We start from the raw sequence: 22,773 nt of genomic DNA, 5'->3' as shown, positions 1-22,773 counted from the left end.
GCAAACGCTTGACAGTTTGAAACTTACCAGGGTCTTGTGACTCTTTGACAGGTTGTCAATTACCTCGTCCATCACGCTGTCAGACACATGGGCTGCCACTGATAAGTTACACTCACTGTCAACAATGCAAAAGAAAAAAAATAAAACAATAAAATTGGTTGTCACTGCACAGTTGCTCATAGGTTAAAAATTCTGATGTTTCAGCAAAAAAATAGAATTTGGAACAAGACTTCAGAAATTCAAGACATGCCTGGCGGGGTAAATTTTCAATAGGCCCCTGGGCCAGTAATACGCACACAAGCACCTTAAGCGGGACAGGCGAATGATGTCATACTCTAATACAACCTGTAAAGATGATACGTAAATTCATGTCATAAATATATCCACCTGAGCTTATTGATAACATCTGTTTCAACTCCATCCAGCAGGTATTTGGCAAAGTTCGGAGGTAAAGTACTTCTTTTCTTAGACTCTTCATTTAGCCGGGAATGGAACTCCTGAAGGTCAAAAATATCAAATATATACTGTGATGGTCACTCTGTAAAATGTCATCAGCATCATGTGAGCATTGTGAATCACAATTTTGTGATTTAAAGTCCAGAAATTAAAAAAAAATCTGGTCATTATCTGTTTATGGTCTAGTCTAAGTTCAACCAAATACACAGTTTTCAGAAAATACCTCATCAATATGATGCTCTGAAGTGTTTTAATATTTACATTTGTACCTGTACCTAACGAGCTGCAATTCAAGATGCAATCTTAAAATTCAATCAAAAAGACAAATACAGTTTCAAATTTACCGAAAACCTGAATTGTCACTTGTGGATAAGATGTGGAGATACAACTGCTTTGTTATTACTGTATTCATTTCTTTGATCTGATTTTTGATTATCACTGTGTCTGGGCATTTTTCACTAGACATGTAACGATATCACATTAAGCCACAGCCAAAATATCAAGACCTGGATTTTAACATGAGATCTCACTGGTCAGGCACTTTGAACGTCCAGAAGAAGTCATCAGTTCTTCCTCCCAGCCATGTCCCTGACTATTATGGTAGCTTTCACTCACCTGATCTGCCATGATTATGACATTTCATACACCTGATCTGCCATGATTATGACATTTCACTCCCCTGATCTGCCATCATTGTGACATTTCACTCACCTGATCTGCCATGATTGTGACACATTGGCTATCTGCAGATTTCAGCATGTCGTGCACAGTCCACTGTTCAACATAAAAAACATGTTCAAAATGTCCTAAACATGAAGCTAAGTAATACTGCAAATTATACCTGAACATGTCCAGAAGTACATGTATGTAACTGGCTTTCAGAAATCTCATCTTAAGATATATTACGCTCCAAAAAAGGTAAAATTAATACTAGAATACTTGAAAAGAAAAGACCGCTGAAGAATTTCACCTAAATATTATCATTACAATCATTACATCATTACAAAAATAACATTCAATGTTTTGCTGACCACTTACCAGCATTCAGTCACAATAAATGTTTGATATAAGACCCTCATGAGTACATATCATATTGCACGAACTTCCAAGCTCAGAAGTTTTCTATTTTGAATGTGTGGTCCTCAGCAATATGTTTTACCCATCCGACTAGAGATTATTCCCCAACTTCCCCTGCACCCCCTCAATGGATGCTCCTTTAACATTCCACGAGCTGAAATCTAATCCTGCAACATCATCCTGAAGTCCAAAGATTCTCTTCATTTAAGTGAAGAGCTGTACAGTTTCTAACTTCTTACCCTTTCCTTTATTCTGTGTGAAAAGCCTGTTTGTTGACTCGAGTGGTTCTATGCCACTTAAATAATTTTACCTGTAGATGGCGCTCCAGAACATCCTTCAGCTCTTTTGCCATGGTGGTAAGTTTAGCCTGCACTGGGTTGCCAGTGTTTTGAGACTGTATCGCTATTTCTTGTAATCTGGGTAATATCTGCAGAATAAAACATGACAGTTTACGTTAAAGGTGTTCAGTTTAATGTAAAGGCAGAGAAAAAGAGAGTAAAACACTACATGTTAATAAAACTAAAATTAGATTGACTGAACTTAATTTAAACATTAAAGTTTCTAAACCATTGTAATACATTTCTCAGCATCTTTGATGAGGTCACTGGCCTGTGTAGGTCCCTCTGGTTACCCTCAACTGACACCAGGTACAGAACGATTATAATGTTTCACACCTGTACCACTTACCTGTCTGGAATTTTCAGCATCTTTGATGAGGTCACTGGCCCTGTCTAGGTCCCTCTGGTTACCCTCAACTGACACCAGGTACAGAACGATTATAATGTTTCACACCTGTACCACTTACCTGTCTGGATTTCTCAGCATCTTTGATGAGGTCACTGGCCCTGTCAAGGTCCCTCTGGTTACCCTCAACTGACACCAGGTACAGAACAATTATAATGTTTCACACCTGTACCACTTACCTGTCTGGATTTCTCAGCATCTTTGATGAGGTCACTGGCCCTGTCTAGGTCCCTCTGGTTACCCTCAACTGACACCAGGTACAGAACGATTATAATGTTTCACACCTGTACCACTTACCTGTCTGGATTTCTCAGCATCTTTGATGAGGTCACTGGCCCTGTCTAAGTCCCCCTGAATTCCCTCAACCGATCCTAGGGCCAAGGCATTCATCGTATCTTGTACCTGTACCACTAGCCTATCAACCAGCTGAAATGAAAACGCCAGGTGAAAAATTAAACTTCATGGAAAATTCCACACCTTCAAAATTTCCTTTGAAGTCATTCAGACAAGATTTTATCTGATATTTCAAATCATATTTATTAAACAAATAAGCCTTTTGATTTGATGTACCTGTTACCTGGCACAGTATTACAAAGATTCTCATCAGGTAGACGGTAATATTGTGATCCATACAAGATGTAGAAGCAAATCTGAGATCAGTGTTGGATAGCCGTCTGACCAGTGGCTTACCTGTTGGGTAGAGCTGATCAGGAAACCCTGCTGTAATCTGTATGCCTGGTCAGAAGCAAACTTACGTGGGCTGTGATTACGCTGCAGAAACGCCTCAATCTGTCAACAGTACCAGCAAAACATGCATTAATCTGACAATCAGGAAGGTAAAACCACTATCTGTGGGGGGAGCGATCATATGCATACACAAAACACTGAATTGGAACATGGATATGCAAGCTTAAACTTCATGGAATATGTCTGCAACATTCAAAAACATATCATTAACTTCCTCAATAATTAATTCAATATCCCATACATGTACCTCGTTTCTGCAGTCACACAACGTGATGTGTTACATCGAGTTTTCCAATTTGACTAGTTGAAAGAAAACATGACAAATGCTATTTTATAACATGTCTGAAATAATCATATGACGTAGATTTGACAAATTGCATTCTGTAAACGTGGATTACCTCACTCAGGTATTAATTTGCCTTAACAACCCATCTGCTGTACCTCACTCAGGTGTAAGTTTGACTAACAACCCGCCTGCTGTTCCTTAATCAGGTGTTAGTTTGTCTTAACAGCCCACCTGTTGTACCTCACTCAGGTGTAAGTTTGGCTAACAACCCGCCTGCTGCACCTTAATCAGGTGTTAGTTTGTCTGAACAGCCCACTTGTTGTACCTCACTCAGGTTTTAGTTTGTCTTAACAACCCACCTGTTGTACCTCACTCAGGAGTTAGTTTGGCTAACAACCCGCCTGTTGTACCTCACTCAGGTGTTAGTTCGTCTTAATAACCCACCTGCTTTACCTCACTCAGATCTGAGTTTAGCTAAGAACTTGCCTGCTGTACCTCACCCAGGTGTTACATCCAGTTTGCCTTAGCAACCCACCTGTTGTACTGCTGTCTCCATCCTCTCTGGGTGCAGTTTTAAGGCAGCCACTGTGTCATTCACCGGAACTGGCATTTTCTTCAGCGTGTAGTTCCTGGACAGAGTTAATTAAAGACAATGTTGTCATGGCAACTAAAGCCTTTAAATGAAGTTATGTTGAATTAAATCTTAATACCAGTCTAATCCTAACTGAAAACAACCTGCGCTTTATGGTCCTGATTAATGTTAATACCTTACTCTGTTCTCTTGAGTTCATCATTCTCTTTATCAGGTAATAATATTTGCATTTTTCAAAAATCAGGTCATTCATTAAATGAACATGGTTTAATTGTACAAGTATGAAAAAGCAAGTACAAGGTCACACCACGTCTGACTGACTCACTTCTCTAAGGCAGCAGCTATGTCCTCAAAGCCTTGGATTGTGGTGCTGTTTTTGTCCCAGTACACGGTTCTCAGTTTGGTGTTGATCTGTAGGGCCTTGGCTAACATACGGGCACCAAAGTCACCCATGTGGTTCCCACTGGAGAACAAATCAGCACGTTGTAAAGTGCATCTCACATATGTCCAAGATGAACAAGCTGAATATTTTTTATCTTCCCTTTTTGCAAAGCTAACAATAACAAATTTAAGGCAGCCTGAAACAAGATGTTATTTTTTTAATGCATGACGCAATATCACATGCTCCAAATGTCAATTTTTGAAAGTATTTTTTGAGGTACAAAATGTGATTTTTCAGACACTTTTCCCTCCTTTTCTTTCTTCATTTTCTTTTTTTTTTTCTCTCTTTTTTTCTTCCAGTTCCTTACCACCTCTTGTTGACAGCTGAAGTGTAGCTTTGAGTTTGAATGCCACCATTATGCGCACGCACGCACACACCAGCGCGCACATGCACGCACACGCACACACACACACACTAATGCACATGCTCATTAGTGAGGTAAAATGTGGTACTTTCCACATTTCTTTGCAAATATCACATGCTACTTTATAATTTCATGTTAAGTTTTCATTTGTTTACCTGATGTCGAGTTCTGTAAGTGACGTGTTGCTTCCCAGGGCATTGATGACCATGGCAGTGTCTCCACGTAGCTTGGAGTCTGCCAGGGACAGAGTCTCTAATATCTGAGGAGGGACAGTCACTTGTGTACAGTCAGGTAAAACATTCAGAAACTGCTACAGGTATAAATGGATGCATCTGAACAATACATTGTATTACCAAATTACAAATCCTTCAGAAAGTCAGTGAAAATCATACAGAATGAGGTTTGAGGAAAACAAAAACAAATTTAACTATATTTTTTTTATACGCTTGTATGATTAGCGATTAGTCCCTCATGTGATTGAAGGCAGGTTTACATGTGGGGAAGTAAGACAGAGCCCAGTGGGAAACCACTGCATCTCTTGGAGTTCTGATAAACCTCCTGACTAAATCACAATGCTGAACCAGAGCTGGAGTTGATCCTGCTCAATGGAAGTGTTACCTGTGAAAAAATTACTGTGCTCAATGAAAGTGCTGCCTGCGACAAGCTAATGAGCTTATTCAGAGAGTTACCTTTGATAAATTATGGTGCTCAATAAGAAAACAATCTGTGAAAAGACTTGGGTGGTAACTTACAGATTCCTCATCCTGAATCATCTGTACAACAGATTCCAAGAGAATCCCGATTTGTCTGAAATACCAGAACATATCAAAGTTATTTATTTATCTGATGTTTTACACTGCATTCAAGAATATTTATATGATATTTATACATCTATATTATTATATGACAGTAGCCAGCATTAAAGTGGGAGGAAACCTGGCAAAGGAAACCCACAACCATCTGCAGGTGGCTGCAAACCTTCCCATGTTTTGATCAGACAAGAAGACTTTAACAGCTGGCGAGAGGTTCATGAGTCACTCTGCTGTGGAATTCATTCCAATTTCACAACTCACCTTTCATTTATTCTCAAAACCATCATCTTGTGGATTGAGAAAAAATAATTTTATTAAATCATCCTTTCTATAAATGAGGAGCTGTTAAAATATCTCAATAAACTCACTTGGACTTGAGCCCACTGAAGTTCCGTCCAATACTGAGTTTGGTCAGTCCCCTGTTTTGCTGGATCCAGGCCAGCAAACTGCACAGATCCTGCTCTAGCCCTGAAAACAAACCATCAACATTGTATACACACATACATGTTGGCTCATTACAATTTGGGTCCTCTGTCAGTCAACCTGTCATATACTTCTCCAAAAACACAAGAAAAAATTTTTTTTCAAAGATATACAGTATTTCAGATGATGTTATTAGAGCTACACACCTGACATATAGTCTCTAATTATGAACTAACCATCTTCTATACCAACTGCATACATGAGCCAGACTATCCACACCTGACATATAGTCTCTAACTTTGAACTAACCATCTTCTACACCAACTGCATACATGAGCCAGACTATGCACACCTGACATATAGTCTCTAACTTTGAACTAACCATCTTCTATACCAACTGCATACATGAGCCAGACTATACACACCTGACATATAGTCTCTAACTTTGAACTAATCATCTTCTATACCAACTGCATACACGAGCCAGACTATCCACACCTGACATATAGTCTCTAACTATGAACTAACCATCTTCTATACCAACTGCATACATGAGCCAGACCATGCACACCTGACATATAGTCTCTAACTTTGAACTAACCATCTTCTATACCAACTGCATACATGAGCCAGACCATGCATACCTGACATATAGTCTCTAACTTTGAACTAACCATCTTCTATACCAATTGCATACATGAGCCAGACTATGCACACCTGACATATAGTCTCTAACTTTGAACTAACCATCTTCTATACCAACTGCATACATGAGACAGACTATGCACACCTGACATATAGTCTCTAACTTTGAACTAACCATCTTCTATACCAACTGCATACATGAGCCAGACTATGCACACCTGACATATAGTCTCTATGAACTAACCATCTTCTATACCAACGGCATACATGAGCCAGACCATACATACCTGACATATAGTCTCTAACTTTGAACTAACCATCTTCTATACCAACTGCATACATGAGCCAGACTATCCACACCTGACATATAGTCTCTAACTTTGAACTAACCATCTTCTATACCAACTGCATACATGAGCCAGACTATGCACACCTGACATATAGTCTCTATGAACTAACCATCTTCTATACCAACGGCATACATGAGCCAGACCATACATACCTGACATATAGTCTCTAACTTTGAACTAACCATCTTCTATACCAACTGCATACATGAGCCAGACTATCCACACCTGACATATAGTCTCTAACTTTGAACTAACCATCTTCTATACCAACTGCATACATGAGCCAGACTATCCACACCTGACATATAGTCTCTAACTTTGAACTAACCATCTTCTATATCAACTGCATACATGAGCCAGACTATACACACCTGACATATAGTCTCTAACTATGAGCTAACCATCTTCTATACCAACTGCATACATGAGCCAGACTATGCACACCTGACATATAGTCTCTAACTATGAGCTAACCATCTTCTACACCAACTGCATACATGAGACAGACTATGCACACCTGACATATAGTCTCTAACTTTGAACTAACCATCTTCTATACCAACTGCATACATGAGCCAGACTATGCACATCTGACATATAGTCTCTAACTATGAACTAACCATCTTCTATACCAATTGCATACACGAGCCAGACTATGCACACCTGACATATAGTCTCTAACTATGGGCTAACCATCTTCTATACCAACGGCATTCATGAGCCAGACTATACACACCTGACATATAGTCTCTAACTATGGGCTAACCATCTTCTATACCAATTGCATACATGAGTCAGACCATACATACCTGACATATAGTCTCTAACTTTGAACTAACCATCTTCTATACCAGCTGCATTCATGAGCCAGACTATACAGACCTGATATATAGTCTCTAACTATGAACTAACTATCTTCTATACCAACTGCATTCATGAGCCAGACTATACACACCTGATATATAGTCTCTAACTATTAACTAACCATCTTCTATACCAACTGCATACATGAGCCAGACTATCCACACCTGACATATAGTCTCTAACTATGAACTAACCATCTTCTATACCAACTGCATACACGAGCCAGACTATCCACCCCTGACATATAGTCTCTAACTATGAACTAACCATCTTCTATACCAACTGCATTCATGAGCCAGACTATACACACCTGACATATAGTCTCTAACTAGGAGCTAACCATCTTCTATACCAACTGCATACATGAGCCAGACTATCCACACCTGACATATAGTCTCTAACTATGAACTAACCATCTTCTATACCAACTGCATACACGAGCCAGACTATACACACCTGATATATAGTCTCTAACTATGAACTAACCATCTTCTATACCAACTGCATTCATGAGCCAGACTATACACACCTGATATATAGTCTCTAACTATGAACTAACCATCTTCTATACCAACTGCATTCATGAGCCAGACTATACACACCTGATATATAGTCTCTAACTATGAACTAACCATCTTCTATACCAACTGCATACATGAGCCAGACTATACACACCTGATATATAGTCTCTAACTATGAACTAACCATCTTCTATACCAACTGCATACATGAGCCAGACTATCCACACCTGACATATAGTCTCTAACTAGGAGCTAACCATCTTCTATACCAACTGCATACATGAGCCAGACTATCCACACCTGACATATAGTCTCTAACTATGAACTAACCATCTTCTATACCAACTGCATACACGAGCCAGACTATCCACCCCTGACATATAGTCTCTAACTATGAACTAACCATCTTCTATACCAACTGCATACACGAGCCAGACTATCCACACCTGACATATAGTCTCTAACTTTGAACTAACCATCTTCTATACCAACTGCATACATGAGCCAGACCATACATACCTGACATATAGTCTCTAACTATGAGCTAACCATCTTCTATACCAACTGCATACACGAGCCAGACTATACACACCTGATATATAGTCTCTAACTTTGAACTAACCATCTTCTATACCAACTGCATACATGAGCCAGACCATACATACCTGACATATAGTCTCTAACTATGAGCTAACCATCTTCTATACCAACTGCATACACGAGCCAGACTATACACACCTGATATATAGTCTCTAACTTTGAACTAACCATCTTCTATACCAACTGCATACATGAGCCAGACCATACATACCTGACATATAGTCTCTAACTATGAGCTAACCATCTTCTATACCAACTGCATACACGAGCCAGACTATACACACCTGATATATAGTCTCTAACTTTGAACTAACCATCTTCTATACCAACTGCATACATGAGCCAGACCATACATACCTGACATATAGTCTCTAACTATGAACTAACCATCTTCTATACCAACTGCATACATGAGCCAGACTATCCACACCTGACATATAGTCTCTAACTTTGAACTAACCATCTTCTATACCAACTGCATACATGAGCCAGACTATCCACACCTGACATATAGTCTCTAACTATGAGCTAACCATCTTCTATACCAACTGCATTCATGAGCCAGACTATACACACCTGATATATAGTCTCTAACTTTGAACTAACCATCTTCTATACCAACTGCATACATGAGCCAGACCATACATACCTGACATATAGTCTCTAACTATGAGCTAACCATCTTCTATACCAACTGCATACACGAGCCAGACTATGCACACCTGACATATAGTCTCTAACTATGAACTAACCATCTTCTATACCAACTGCATTCATGAGCCAGACTATACACACCTGACATATAGTCTCTAACTATGAGCTAACCATCTTCTATATCAACTGCATACATGAGCCAGACTATACACACCTGACATATAGTCTCTAACTATGAACTAACCATCTTCTATACCAACTGCATTCATGAGCCAGACTATACACACCTGACATATAGTCTCTAACTATGAACTAACCATCTTCTATACCAACTGCATACACGAGCCAGACTATACAGACCATAAACCTGCAATATGTCTTCACATTTTTACCTGGCCTTTTCTGTTTGTCATCTCTCCAGTCTACATTTTTACCGTAATCAGAAGTCACTGATTTGATGACTTTTCAGGAGTATTATTTTCCGACCTCTATCACTTTGGAACAGAAAAGACACTTAATACTGGAGACATTTCTCCATAACTTATAAAATCGTATTGTTTCGTTTCAGCTGCTCCTTCAGTTAAATAAAGGAAAACATGATCAAATTGTTCCATTATGTAGTTTCATGTAAATGTATAGCATCTAGTAGAAAACTGGTTGTTTGTTTACCAATATACATACTGGCCATTCAGATCAGCGCTTATGTAATTCTACTGGCTTGACCAAAATTCCACTGGCCTCAGCTCAGTGGGCCAATTTTAATTTCACACCATTAGATCTGTTTCACAAGGCCATTTGGGCTAAATTCCAAAACATTAATTTTCATGCAAAACCAACAAAAAGTTGGATGCTCAAAGTTGCCTGAAATTACTACAACCACAGCATAGAACAAGTGGTCAAAATGTTCAATGACTTGTTACAAATACTTATGAGTTTAATCTGGATCACAATTCCCAATGTGAAAACGGGCCCCTGAAACTATAACTTACCATTGTCACTGATGTCGAGGCTGGTGATGTTGTTGTTGTTGGAGATACAGCCCTCGAGGTGTCGTGCACCTGCTGTCTTCATCTCATTAGAACTCAGGTCCAGGTGCATACTGTTCACCGTAACATTACTGGATATGCCCAACAACAACTCTCTGGAAATCGGAACATTTTCTTACATATATTCATGGATTCATGGTTTAAACAATTCTATGGTCATCAACATCCATGACTTTCAGATCAATGACAAATCATTTCATTAGACATTGTTAAAGGAGTTAATACTTCATTCTTAGAATCTGTCCATGATTCATAGATGATAGAGTTTTACAATGCATCTACAGACTTTTTGGAACTGTCATAAGCATAATCAAAGACGCATTTGACACACTTACTTCAGTGAATTTTAGGGAAAATACAGTTTTACAATGCATCTACAGACTTTCTGGAACTGTCATAAGCATAATCAAAGACACATTTGACACACTTCCTTCAGTGAATTTTAGGGAAAATACAGTTTTACAATGCGTCTATAGACTTTTTGGAACTGTCATAAGCATAATCAAAGACGCATTTGACACACTTCCTTCAGTGAATTTTCGGGAAAATACAGTTTTACAATGCATCTACAGACTTTCTGGAACTGTCATAAGCATAATCAAAGACACATTTGACACACTTACTTCAGTGAATTTTAGGGAAAATACAGTTTTACAATGTGTCTATAGACTGTTTGGAACTGTCAAAAGCATAATCAAAGACGCATTTGACACACTTACTTCAGTGAATTTTAGGGAAAATACAGTTTTACAATGCATCTACAGACTTTCTGGAACTGTCATAAGCATAATCAAAGACACATTTGACACACTTTCTTCAGTGAATTTTAGGGAAAATACAGTTTTACAATGCATCTACAGACTTTCTGGAACTGTCATAAGCATAATCAAAGACACATTTGACACACTTACTTCAGTGAATTTTAGGGAAAATACAGTTTTACAATGCATCTACAGACTTTCTGGAACTGTCATAAGCATAATCAAAGACACATTTGACACACTTACTTCAGTGAATTTTAGGGAAAATACAGTTTTACAATGCGTCTATAGACTGTTTGGAACTGTCATAAGCATAATCAAAGACACATTTGACACACTTTCTTCAGTGAATTTTAGGGAAAATACAGTTTTACAATGCATCTATAGACTGTTTGGAACTGTCATAAGCATAATCAAAAATGCATTTGACACACTTACTTCAGTGAATTTTAGGAAAAATACAGTTTTACAATGCATCTACAGACTTTCTGGAACTGTCATAAGCATAATCAAAGACGCATTTGACACACTTACTTCAGTGAATTTTAGGAAAAATACAGTTTTACAATGCGTCTATAGACTGTTTGGAACTGTCATAAGCATAATCAAAGACGCCTTAAACTAATCATAATCAATATCACTGAAAACATTTCAACTGGATGTTCCACAGCTTAGTTACAAATGCTCCATCTTTCTGTGATGTCATAATTGCTTTCACCGTGAATGGAATGACAAGAAAGGTAGTCACGAAGATGGGTTGAGGGACATAGGGTATGTTGGATCCACTGATTCTATGGGCCAGCCACTGAGCGTGAAATTTGGTCAAGGAGAGAAACCGTGGTAATTTATTTTATTTAATTTGCTACATTTCCAACACCATACTCCAACAATTTTTCACTTCATATGAAAAGTTCAGGTTTATGGTTTATACATGAAGCTAGTCAAAAGAGCAAGCGATAGATTCAAAGACGCAAGAACTGTAATAAAAGAAAACAATACCTGCACAAAATTAGATTCACACCTCCCATCACTTACTTGATAACTTCTGGTGGTAATTTATTCCCAGATAAATTCAACCACTGAAGAGAGTAGGCACTAGCAAAGAACTTCTTCCAAGATGATGGAATGATGGTTTCTTTAGTTTTCTTCTGTGTGAAGGTGTTGTTTGCCAAATTGAGATGACCAATATTCTGACAACAACCCCTCAGCAAAGCTCCACATAACTGCAAGCAGACATGGAGGTACACACATTACAGCCAGTCACATGCAAAAACATAGTACTGACAAAATTTCTTCTCCTAGGCTGTCAAGGTTATGATCTACTCAGTACCAGAAACAATCAAATCTTGATGGCTTAATAAACCTAGATATATGGAGTTAATTTGGGAAAATTTAGCTGTGTGAAATAAGGAACGACAAGTATATAAACCCACACCCAATAAGGGCAATCAAATGAGAGATACACTTCATATCACAACACTGACAGTTTGTGACAGGGCAGGTAGATGACCAGCTTACTGCGCGGGAATTAGAAAAGGGAATACCTTCGATCTTGTGTGTCTTGTGTCTATCACTGACGGATATGTGATATACATATTTTTTATCCAGCTAGCCTCTCAAGGCAAAAATACTCCATTTCTTACTTCTAATATTGTCATGACAACTTCCTTCTACTCTCACTTCTCTCCAAATGACCTGACTTGTGCTAGACTACTATATCTTTGGAAACCACACATTTTTTTTTTACCCTTTATGTTTGTTAAGTTAAAGCTGACACCCTGACAAAATGTTTCTTGCTTACACGCAGTACGCAGAGCATTTCTCAGAATCCATGTGACTTACCCCATCCAATGGGACATCAGTGTTCGACAAATCCAGGTGGCTGATAGTATTAGGCTGAGCCAGAAAGTTGAATAGAGATTGTGCCTACAAACCAACAGTATACAGGCTACATCATCTCATCACAACAGTTCTGTGCTGAACAGCAGGCTTTTTAACAGCAGCATACAAGTGCCTGGCATATTTACTCATTGAAAGCAAATGTCAAAATAATAAATACTATTAAATGATTTGAAACAATCTGAATTCTGATTATCTATGTATCCTGTGTAGACATTCAACAAAACCATTTCTGTCAAAATCTGAAGTCTCGTTACACTGCTTAGTTTGGAAGATGGAATTCTGACAACAATCATCAAAATAAACTTTATGCAGTGACCAAAATCTTTTAGACCAAAAATGAACTCATAAACTCATATTTCAAACACTGACTTCAGTCAGAAATGGCTTTGTGAAATCAAGCCACTGGTTAAATCCAGTGTCTTCAGAATGGTAGTACAGTGAGGCAGCACCATAAATATGTCTATGTCAACAATGAAACCAGCGTGGTATACAGAGAAACCAATGTTATATGACAGCAATAATGTGACAAGCCACGACACACTCCAAACAAACAAACAAACATGGCAAACTGACGTGGGGTTTAATGTCCCTCTCAATAATATTTCAGTTATATCTCCTTGTAGCAGGCCAGGGCCCAGTGCCAACAGATTAATGGTGTTGCCTCACCGGTATCCCATTCCAAAGACATCAGACATCACATCTCACCCAGACACCAGACCAACCAGAACTTGGCCCGTTCATCTTACAACGAGCTCCAAGCAAGGTAATGCGAACATTACCTCTTTTTTAGGTATGACGCATTTTCTGGATACAACTCAGGATACGCTGTGTACGAGTCTAGCCCACAAGAGCCCCTATACAATACTTACAGCTGAGTCATCCCCTTTCATGGAGTTGTCAGCTAGGATGAGGGTCTGGAGGGATCCTGGCATGGACTTGTTGGAAGTGAGTGCCTCTGCCAGTTTTCCGATACCCTTCCCTGTCAAGCCCGTCTTAGCTAGGTTCAAATAGGTTAGCCCTTTACTCAGTTTCACCAAGGCTCCTGTGAGGTGTAGCAGACCTGATGATAGAAATATCAAATAAACATCCACCAAATATTTCCAGTGGCCAGCACACCAAGTGCATGTAGGTTAACAATTTCTGTTCATGTAGGTGAATTTATTTAACTCACTTTGGAATAACAGTAAGAGTTTTTCACTTCTATAAACACCATCTGTCTTATGGGTGGAGGAAACCAGAGCTGCTAACTTTCGTAGGGGTACACATAGGATACCATTTCTTTTCATTTACTGTAGAAGAATTTATGTGTTTAGCTCAGTTCTTTTTACAGTAACAATTTTCCACTTCCATGAAGACAGTTAGTTTTACAGATGGAGGAAACCAGAGGTGCTGACTTGACAAATTACTGATCAGCTTTGTGGGGAATCTAGAAATTCCCTGCCCAAAACCAGGTGTGCGTCTGCATTTTGTCTGTCCAGGGCTATGGAAGAGATGTGGGATCAAAATGTTCAACAACAAAGCCCAACACACACATAAAGTTTCTCAGATACATGTAGGTCTTTGAAGCATGACAATACTACTTACTAAAATCAGTCTGAGGTAGGCTTCCAGTTCAACAGGGCCCTCAGGACTGAATAATTACATCAATCCGACACTCAAATACCATATGAAATGGTATCATTTGGGATCTGAAACTTTTCCCCACAAAACCCCTGTGGTAGGTTTAAAAATGCTGGGAATCAGCTCCTGATTCCACTAATATAACTAATTTGTATTTGTTGCCCTGTGTTTTTCTTACCCCTGTCCTCTAGTAAATTGTTGGACAAGTCTAACTTGGTCAGCTGACTCCCTCCATTAGATAATAAGGCTGTGGAGAGCTTCTGTACAAAATCTCTGAAAATATGAATACCAGTACATAGTGTTATAGCTTAATGTCTACACACCAAACCATTTGTCATTTGCTCACGGTATTACACAACTAAACCATTTGTCGTTTGTTCACGGTGTTACACACCAAACCATTTGTCATATGCTCATGGTATTACACACCAAACCATTTGTCATAGGCTCACGGTATTACACAACAAACCATTTGTCATTTGCTCATGATGTTACACACCAAACCATTTGTCACTTGCTCACGGTATTACAAACCAAACCATTTGTCATTTGCTCATGGTATTACGCACCAAACCATTTGTCACTTGCTCAAGGTATTAAACACCAAACCATTTGTCATTTGCTCATGGTATTACGCACCAAACCATTTGTCACTTGCTCATGGTATTAAACACCAAACCATTTGTCATAGGCTCACTGTATTACACACCAAACCATCTGTCATTCGCTCATGGTATTACCAAACCATTTGTCATTTGCTCACAGTGTTACACACAGAAGTATTATACACCTATCATTTGTGACAGGTCACTGGAGGAAAATATATGCCAGATTTGCAACCTGCATGTGGTTGTGGGTTTCTCAGCCCCGGTTTCTTTCCACCATAATGCTGGTCGCTGTCATACAGATTATTTTCGCGAATTAACTCCAAAAATATGTTTGCAGGAATTAGTTTTCATGTTTTTAATCAAGTGAATGCTGAAAAAATCTTAAAACTGTTCAGTTTTCCTTCAGTTGTTACAACACGGCCGAAATTCCTATTTCAGGTCAAACAGGTATTATCAAGGGTGCCTTTAATCCTTCTTTGTTTCATGGGGTGTCGCTAATCCTCGTGATCTGGATCAGAGGTTAAAACAACTGGGGATGGGTTATCAATATGTAAGAAGATTACTTTCGCACCTACCACGGGCAGTTTTCAAAGAGGTGTCATTTCTTTTTGCACCTTTGATGGGCAACTCACAAAGTGATCTGTCACCTTTCGAGCAGTTCAATACAAAACAGATGACAAGTTATTCATTCTTTATCAAGCAACATGATTAGTTTTGGATGGTTTTCGGTTTTAATCGTCCTATGTAGCCGGTCAGAAACAGCTTACACTGAAGTAGCTGTCAAAACACCCATTGCGTTGTTGTACACAATCACAATTTGTTAGACGCTCACTCATTGGTCCATAGGAGAGACACAACCAATGGCATAGTGTGTTTTAAAGTAACATTCATTAGAAGCCAACATGGGTTAGTATCTACTTTTCTTTCACTTTATGGACATACAGAGGACTGATCAAACTAAACAAGAATGAACTCCCACTTTGTTTCAGCACACTTACACTTTAATACCAGTGTTGGTCATGTGTAACTCTGATAGAACAGCATTCTTTTTCATCACCTTCAGAATTTCACCATGAGCTTCTGGAACCTGAAACAATATTCAAAACAAGATAAAAGCACTGGACATACATATACATACAGCCTTCAGAGAGGAAGCAGATCACATCACATGTAGTTCTTATAATGTGTATATGGCCAACCAGCTTATAATGTGTATATTGCCAACCAGCTTATAATGTGTATATGGCCAACCAGCTTATAATGTGTATATTGCCAACCAGCTTAGAATGTGTATATGGCCAACCAGCTTATAATGTGTATATTGCCAACCAGCTTATAATGTGTACATGGCTAACCAGCTTATAATGTGTACATGGCCAACCAGCTTATAATGTGTATATTGCCAACCAGCTTATAATGTTTATGTACATATAGGGCCTGTTACAGATTCAGGTTCTCGAAAGTTCTGCCTGGGAACACTCGTGCATATTCCCGAAATTGGGGTTACAATCCTGGTAGTGAACGGCCTTCTCTAACATAAGTGTTTGGCAAATGGAGCGTGTTGTCAATTAAAGCATCCATGACGAATTCTGTTTTAAGTGAAATATGAAGAAAGTCATCATTCTATATGCTGCTCTAGATTTGTACTAACTACAGATGAGCGCTTAATTCCAGAAGATGGACACTATTTAAATCAAAAGGAATATACTGATAAAAACTTATACAGATTAGGACTCCAGTCTCCAGGAGTCTTGGTGGGTGGAGATGGGTAGGGGGTCGTCATAATCGGAGTAGCTTTAATCTCATAAAGCCATTTTGTCACCTTAGTGGTAAAGACATGCTCAAGCATATCAACAACCACCAGTAAGAGCACAACTTAGCCGAAGCCCTACATCTCTGTGTACATTTTGGCCTCTCCTCTCTATGAAAAATTTAAAATCTTAAGAGGTTTCTTAAGTACATGACAATGGGCAACTGTTTCCTCCACCCACAACCTGAGCATCATTATAGACAATCTCACCATAATGCTGGCTGCCTTTGTATAATTGAAATATTCTTGAGTATGGCACAAAACACCAATTAAATAAACAAACAGCATTTAACATTTAAAGACTTAAACAAAACATAAATAAACAAGGAGAGTAAATATTGGTACTAAAGCTTTGTTGTACAGAAGGCAATTATGCATTATGCAGCATGAAGCATTACACACACAACAAGTATTAATGAAGAGGGTGATGTATGAAAGAAGTGTTTTATAAGGTAGGTGGGTAGGTATATATACAATGTATCTGTGATTTATCAGCTTTGCCTTGAAATGTAATTTATCTGTGAAGGACTTAAGCTATTTGTGTTATTGGAGACCCTTCTTACATCTAAGCTGCATGTATCCTGGTTCTAGAACCTTTTCACATGTCCATTTCTCTGCTGAGAAAGAATATTTTCTGCGAAGCCCTGACAGAACCCACCAAAATATAAATTACTGTCGTCATAAGAAAAAATTAAGATTGATAAACTGAGTCAAACTGTTCCCTAGAACACGAAAAATGGTTAAAAGCACAGGCTTGTTTCAGTTTAAATCTTAACAGAAAGGACACAGCTTTCACTACAGGTATATGAAGCTTAACACTACAATAAGGCTGGTCTGACACTTAACCAACTGATTATGTCACACTGGTAGTTTCAGTCACATCGTATTTTCAGGCAAAATTAACAAGGCCAAAATCAAAATAATTCATGCATTTCATAACCAAAATAAAAGAAAGTGTCGTACATGAATGCAGAGAAACCAAACAAACACAAACAGAGACCTGGCCATTACATTTTTGCTCCGCAGTTTATAGACCAGTTAACTGCTGCAGGTGACTGTATTAGACATACATGTACTTGGTTAAGATAAGATGAGCTACCAAAAGGTTATCACTGTCACAAATCAAACTAACACTTGCTGCAGATGAAAACACATCCATGTATGCTGTGCTAAGATGAGATCTCCACAGGTTAATCCTATTCCGTCAGTGGGGAGATGGACACAAGGCAGCGTGACCATAAGGAATGAGCAGGAGTAAAAGCCTAAGCCCTGTCTGTGTCACATGCATTGGTGTGGGTTTTTTGAAGCGAGGTAGTGACAGTGTTGCTGTAATGATGGAAGCAAACCAAATGAAACGGGAAGGCCATGGTCATCTATGTGACATATCGGTACTTTGTTCAACATTAATTCTGACAATGTACTTCAGATAATCCTTCGCTATTATATCCCTATTTACTATGAATTTTAACAACAATCTTTAGTTGTGACTTACTGTTAAAAAAGGGTGTCTCTGTTACTCTGCGCATCAGATAACCCATCACAAGCTAAACAATTCTGTCCCCATGAACTAATCCTGCACGCATCTACACGCCAGGTACATGTTGTGACTTCTTGTTAAGAAAGAGTGTCTCCGTTGCACAAATGGAAAAGAGAGGTGAACCTCATGAGTTATCATATTGTAGTTCTTCCACAAAGATTGGTACTGACACGATGTAATGCTTTCAATAGTCCTACATATACCTGATGTACATTCTCTGTTTTGGAAAAATTCCTTTTTCTTATTACAGGCCAGAAAAAAATTAATATTTAGGGGCATATCACGGTGTCAGGCCAGAAAGATGACACCCTGATAATGTCAGGATTCTCATGATGAATACGTCTACATGTACAGGGGCATATCACGGTGTCAGGCCAGAAAGATGACACCCTGATAATGTCAGGATTCTCATGATGAATATGTGTACATGTACAGGGGCATATCATGGTGTCAGGCCAGAAAGATGACACCCTGATAATGTCAGGATTCTCATGATGAATACGTCTACATGTACAGGGGCATATCACCGTGTCGGGCCAGAAAGATGACACCCTGATAATGTCAGGATTCTCATGATGAATACGTCTACATGTACAGGGGCATATCACGGTGTCGGGCCAGAAAGATGACACCCTGATAATGTCAGTATTCTGATGATGAATATGTCTACATGTACAGGGGCATATCACGGTGTCAGGCCAGAAAGATGACACCCTGATAATGTCAGTATTCTGATGATGAATATGTCTACATATACATGTATAGGGGCAAGCTCCTTATGATATACATGCATCTCAATCTTCACAATGTCAAGGTATAGCATGTTTAGTTCAAATGACAAGTAACTCAGTTGAACTGAAATTCTACATTGCACATGTAATCTCTAGTCTGCAGTGACATTCCAGAAACTGAAACTATTATTATTAATAATAAAGTGTTTCTCTGAAATGTTGCCATTTTATTTGCCCAAGAAAGGGCTTCAGCCTTGAACCTGGGGCTAATCTGTCCGCCGCTATTGTGTTGCGGAGAGTGTAGTATCATGCAGTGTAAAATGCCAATGTGTATTTCAACCGAAGTTTAGCATTTATCAAGTGACACATTTTCCTCGTTTCTCATCAATTCATACACGTTATAGGACCACATTAAGATTTTTTTGTGAAGTTTGATTAATTTCTTATCAGAAAAACTTTAGTGCTGGCATTAAAATGCCATTGTGTGCTTTTGAAAGTGAATTTTTGCTTACCAAACTTTAGCTGAAATACAGTACATGCCATGAAATTGTGAAGATAATAAGCCCTAATGTTGGTTGAAATCTGGGACAGAAGCTGATATGAGGAGGCCAAAATATTACAAAGACTGTCCAAAAATCCAAGGACTTACATGTGATTTTATTGGAACATTGTTTTTGCATGCCTAAAACAATGGGAACAAATTTACACCGGAGATTAAGTATTCTCAACATACAGCAATAATGTTTTATGTGCAGTATTAAAATGCTATTAAAACATTCTACAAGATGATATGTCATGAATATTCAGTCAAAATGATCATTAATACGAAATATCTACTTCACCATCATGATCATCTGAAAATATTTTGCATTCTCAATGTCTGAAATCGTACACAACATTGGTTATTCAAACTTTATACGTACCACATGCCAATGGCGAGGAACCTTTGGGTCATAAAAACTGCACATTAAAGGTTTTCCAGAACAGAAATTAGAACATCTCAAGACAGAATGTTTAGACACTTGCCTTTGTTTAAGTAAACAAAACAGATGAAAGGAATGCACAATTCAGGCATTAAAATAAATCAGAGAAAATGGGGAAGGGGAATGAAGCCTGGGTAATTATAGCTCTTCTTTAAGATCTAGGCCTCTGTTAAGTAATTTAAATGTAGACTGATTGATTGACTGACTGACTAGTATTGCTGTCGTTCAGGAATTCTCATGTAAAGTTGTCTTGACACATGCGTGTTCAAAAGAGTTCATTAATGTTTGAGAACTACTTGTAATACTCTGAAGTTTGAAAAGAAAGTTGCTAATGAAGGAAGCGAAAAGAAAGACAGTAGTTGGCTGTTTTCCATTTTGTAAGTATGTGCCGTATTTTACAAAGAATTTCATCCATAACAAAGTCATTTGTCCCCATTCTGAGAGTTCTGCTTAGGTCCACTCCTGTAATCAGATGTTTTTCCCTCCATGCAACCATATTATCTGCTTATTTTCACCCACCTTCTGATCTACCATTTCTGATCTATTTTAACATTCTTGTGTGTACACATTTTTTATAAAGTTGAACTCATGTACAAGTACATGTATGTTAGATAGTTAAGTATATGAGAAGAGAGAATAACTCACTTTACCTATGCCTTAGCATTGTAAGGCATGGGAAATTAAGCTGGTACATACAAGGAGAAAAAGCTACTGGCCACACTGCTGTCACACCGATTTTATTTACTTATTTGATTGGTTTTTAAAGCTGTGCTCAGAATTTCTGCCACTGATGTAATGGCAGTCAGGTTTTTGGGTGCCGGGAGTAATCTCCCAGTCTTTACCATGTAACTGAGCTGAAGTCACAGCCAAAAGAGGGTTGGATTTAAAGTCGTAATCTGAGCATGTTTTAGACATAATTATGACACACAGCATTATTGTGACATTTGCAATTTACATCAACGTGATTACCAGTTAATGACTCAACAAGCTTGCAGTTGTAAGCATAGAAAAAAATAGATGTGGAGGAATTCAGGATTTGTTTTGCCTAAAATACCATCTGGGAGATAATAATTGTTGTTGTAAAAATAAAAATAACCCAAAATTCTTCCCTAATGCATTCACTACAAATATTAACATGATTTTAAAAGGTGAAATTCCAGCTAAAGCATCACCAGCATTACTTATCTGCCTTTTCAGTTGTGCTGACAAACTGTGGTATGCTCTTTTCAAGTTATAAAAGAAGAGGGCATAATATGTACCAAGATGTAAAACCACATTCAAACATCTAATTCTAGAAGGAGGCAGAGAATAGCTTACCACAGTGACATATGTTTTATCCACTTAACAGGTTGCTCTACACCTGAGCACAATAAGGAAACAACTGGACACAAGACAAGGCAATGGACTTACCAGCTTCACATTGTTGATGTTTAGTTTGGTGAACCAGGAATTGTGTTCTAGAGCAGAGATCACAGGGACAAGGTCTCTGAAACATGACCAGGCGGACAGTTAATCCATCAGTGACAAGATCACAACACACAGCTAATACATTAGGACAAAAACAACTAGTATAAAGTCATAAGAGCCATTAATATGGAATAATCTACACATTAAAATGAGCCACAGCTACCCAATAAAAACAGTTTATCTATATAACACCAAGACAACCAATTAGGGGAATGTACAATATAACATCAAGAGTTAGACTTGTTTTAATCAGTCAAATACAAATAATGTTTGAATACTTGTTTTGAAAAGCACCTGAAGCAGATTCGTGTATATGTCAAGCACCTCGCCTGCATGGTAATTATGTGTTTTAATGACGATTGTCAAGAAATGTTGTGAATTGTCAAACTGTACATACCTTATTCAGTCACATTTATACAACTTGTGCCAGGCACTACTTTTTTGTAATAGTATACATTACTGTGAAGTCAGCATGGATCATGTAAATTTGCAGCAGTAGTGATAAGCATGAAAACAAATGTTCAGAATGGATTTCTATTATAGGTATCACATGCGGGATACTGCGCTTTATGCTGTCATGAACACAACATCAGTACGCTTTATGCTGTCATGAACACAACACCAGTACAGAAATGATTAAACCTGTTCCTACTACTTTAGGCTGTCATGAACACAACATCAGTACAGAAATGATTAAACCTGTTCATACTACTTTATGCTGTCATGAACAC

General features: G+C 38.3%; 1 protein-coding gene across 5 annotated transcripts in view; it reads right to left on the bottom strand.

Moving 5' to 3' along the window:
* LOC135475943 (F-actin-uncapping protein LRRC16A-like) overlaps window positions 1-22,773 on the bottom strand; it is a 65,518-nt gene that overhangs the window by 19,915 nt on the left and 22,830 nt on the right. For all 5 annotated transcript variants that reach the window (XM_064755913.1, XM_064755909.1, XM_064755914.1 and 2 more), the window contains exons 8-25: window positions 21,986-22,061; window positions 16,513-16,601; window positions 15,085-15,179; window positions 14,156-14,346; window positions 13,227-13,310; window positions 12,420-12,607; window positions 10,567-10,718; window positions 5,889-5,988; window positions 5,461-5,515; window positions 4,864-4,967; window positions 4,228-4,365; window positions 3,846-3,939; window positions 2,968-3,066; window positions 2,575-2,703; window positions 1,844-1,960; window positions 1,168-1,230; window positions 388-497; window positions 28-115 (exon numbers count right to left, since the gene is read on the bottom strand). In XM_064755913.1, the coding sequence (XP_064611983.1) occupies window positions 28-115; window positions 388-497; window positions 1,168-1,230; window positions 1,844-1,960; window positions 2,575-2,703; window positions 2,968-3,066; window positions 3,846-3,939; window positions 4,228-4,365; window positions 4,864-4,967; window positions 5,461-5,515; window positions 5,889-5,988; window positions 10,567-10,718; window positions 12,420-12,607; window positions 13,227-13,310; window positions 14,156-14,346; window positions 15,085-15,179; window positions 16,513-16,601; window positions 21,986-22,061 (1,972 nt within the window). The remainder of the gene's footprint in view (window positions 1-27; window positions 116-387; window positions 498-1,167; window positions 1,231-1,843; window positions 1,961-2,574; window positions 2,704-2,967; window positions 3,067-3,845; window positions 3,940-4,227; window positions 4,366-4,863; window positions 4,968-5,460; window positions 5,516-5,888; window positions 5,989-10,566; window positions 10,719-12,419; window positions 12,608-13,226; window positions 13,311-14,155; window positions 14,347-15,084; window positions 15,180-16,512; window positions 16,602-21,985; window positions 22,062-22,773) is intronic.

Source organism: Liolophura sinensis, chromosome 9 (genome assembly GCF_032854445.1).
Source record: "Liolophura sinensis isolate JHLJ2023 chromosome 9, CUHK_Ljap_v2, whole genome shotgun sequence".
NCBI lineage: Eukaryota > Metazoa > Mollusca > Polyplacophora > Chitonida > Chitonidae > Liolophura > Liolophura sinensis.
The sequence above is the reverse complement of the archived record's forward strand: the minus strand, read 5'-3'. Positions and strand labels throughout refer to the sequence as shown.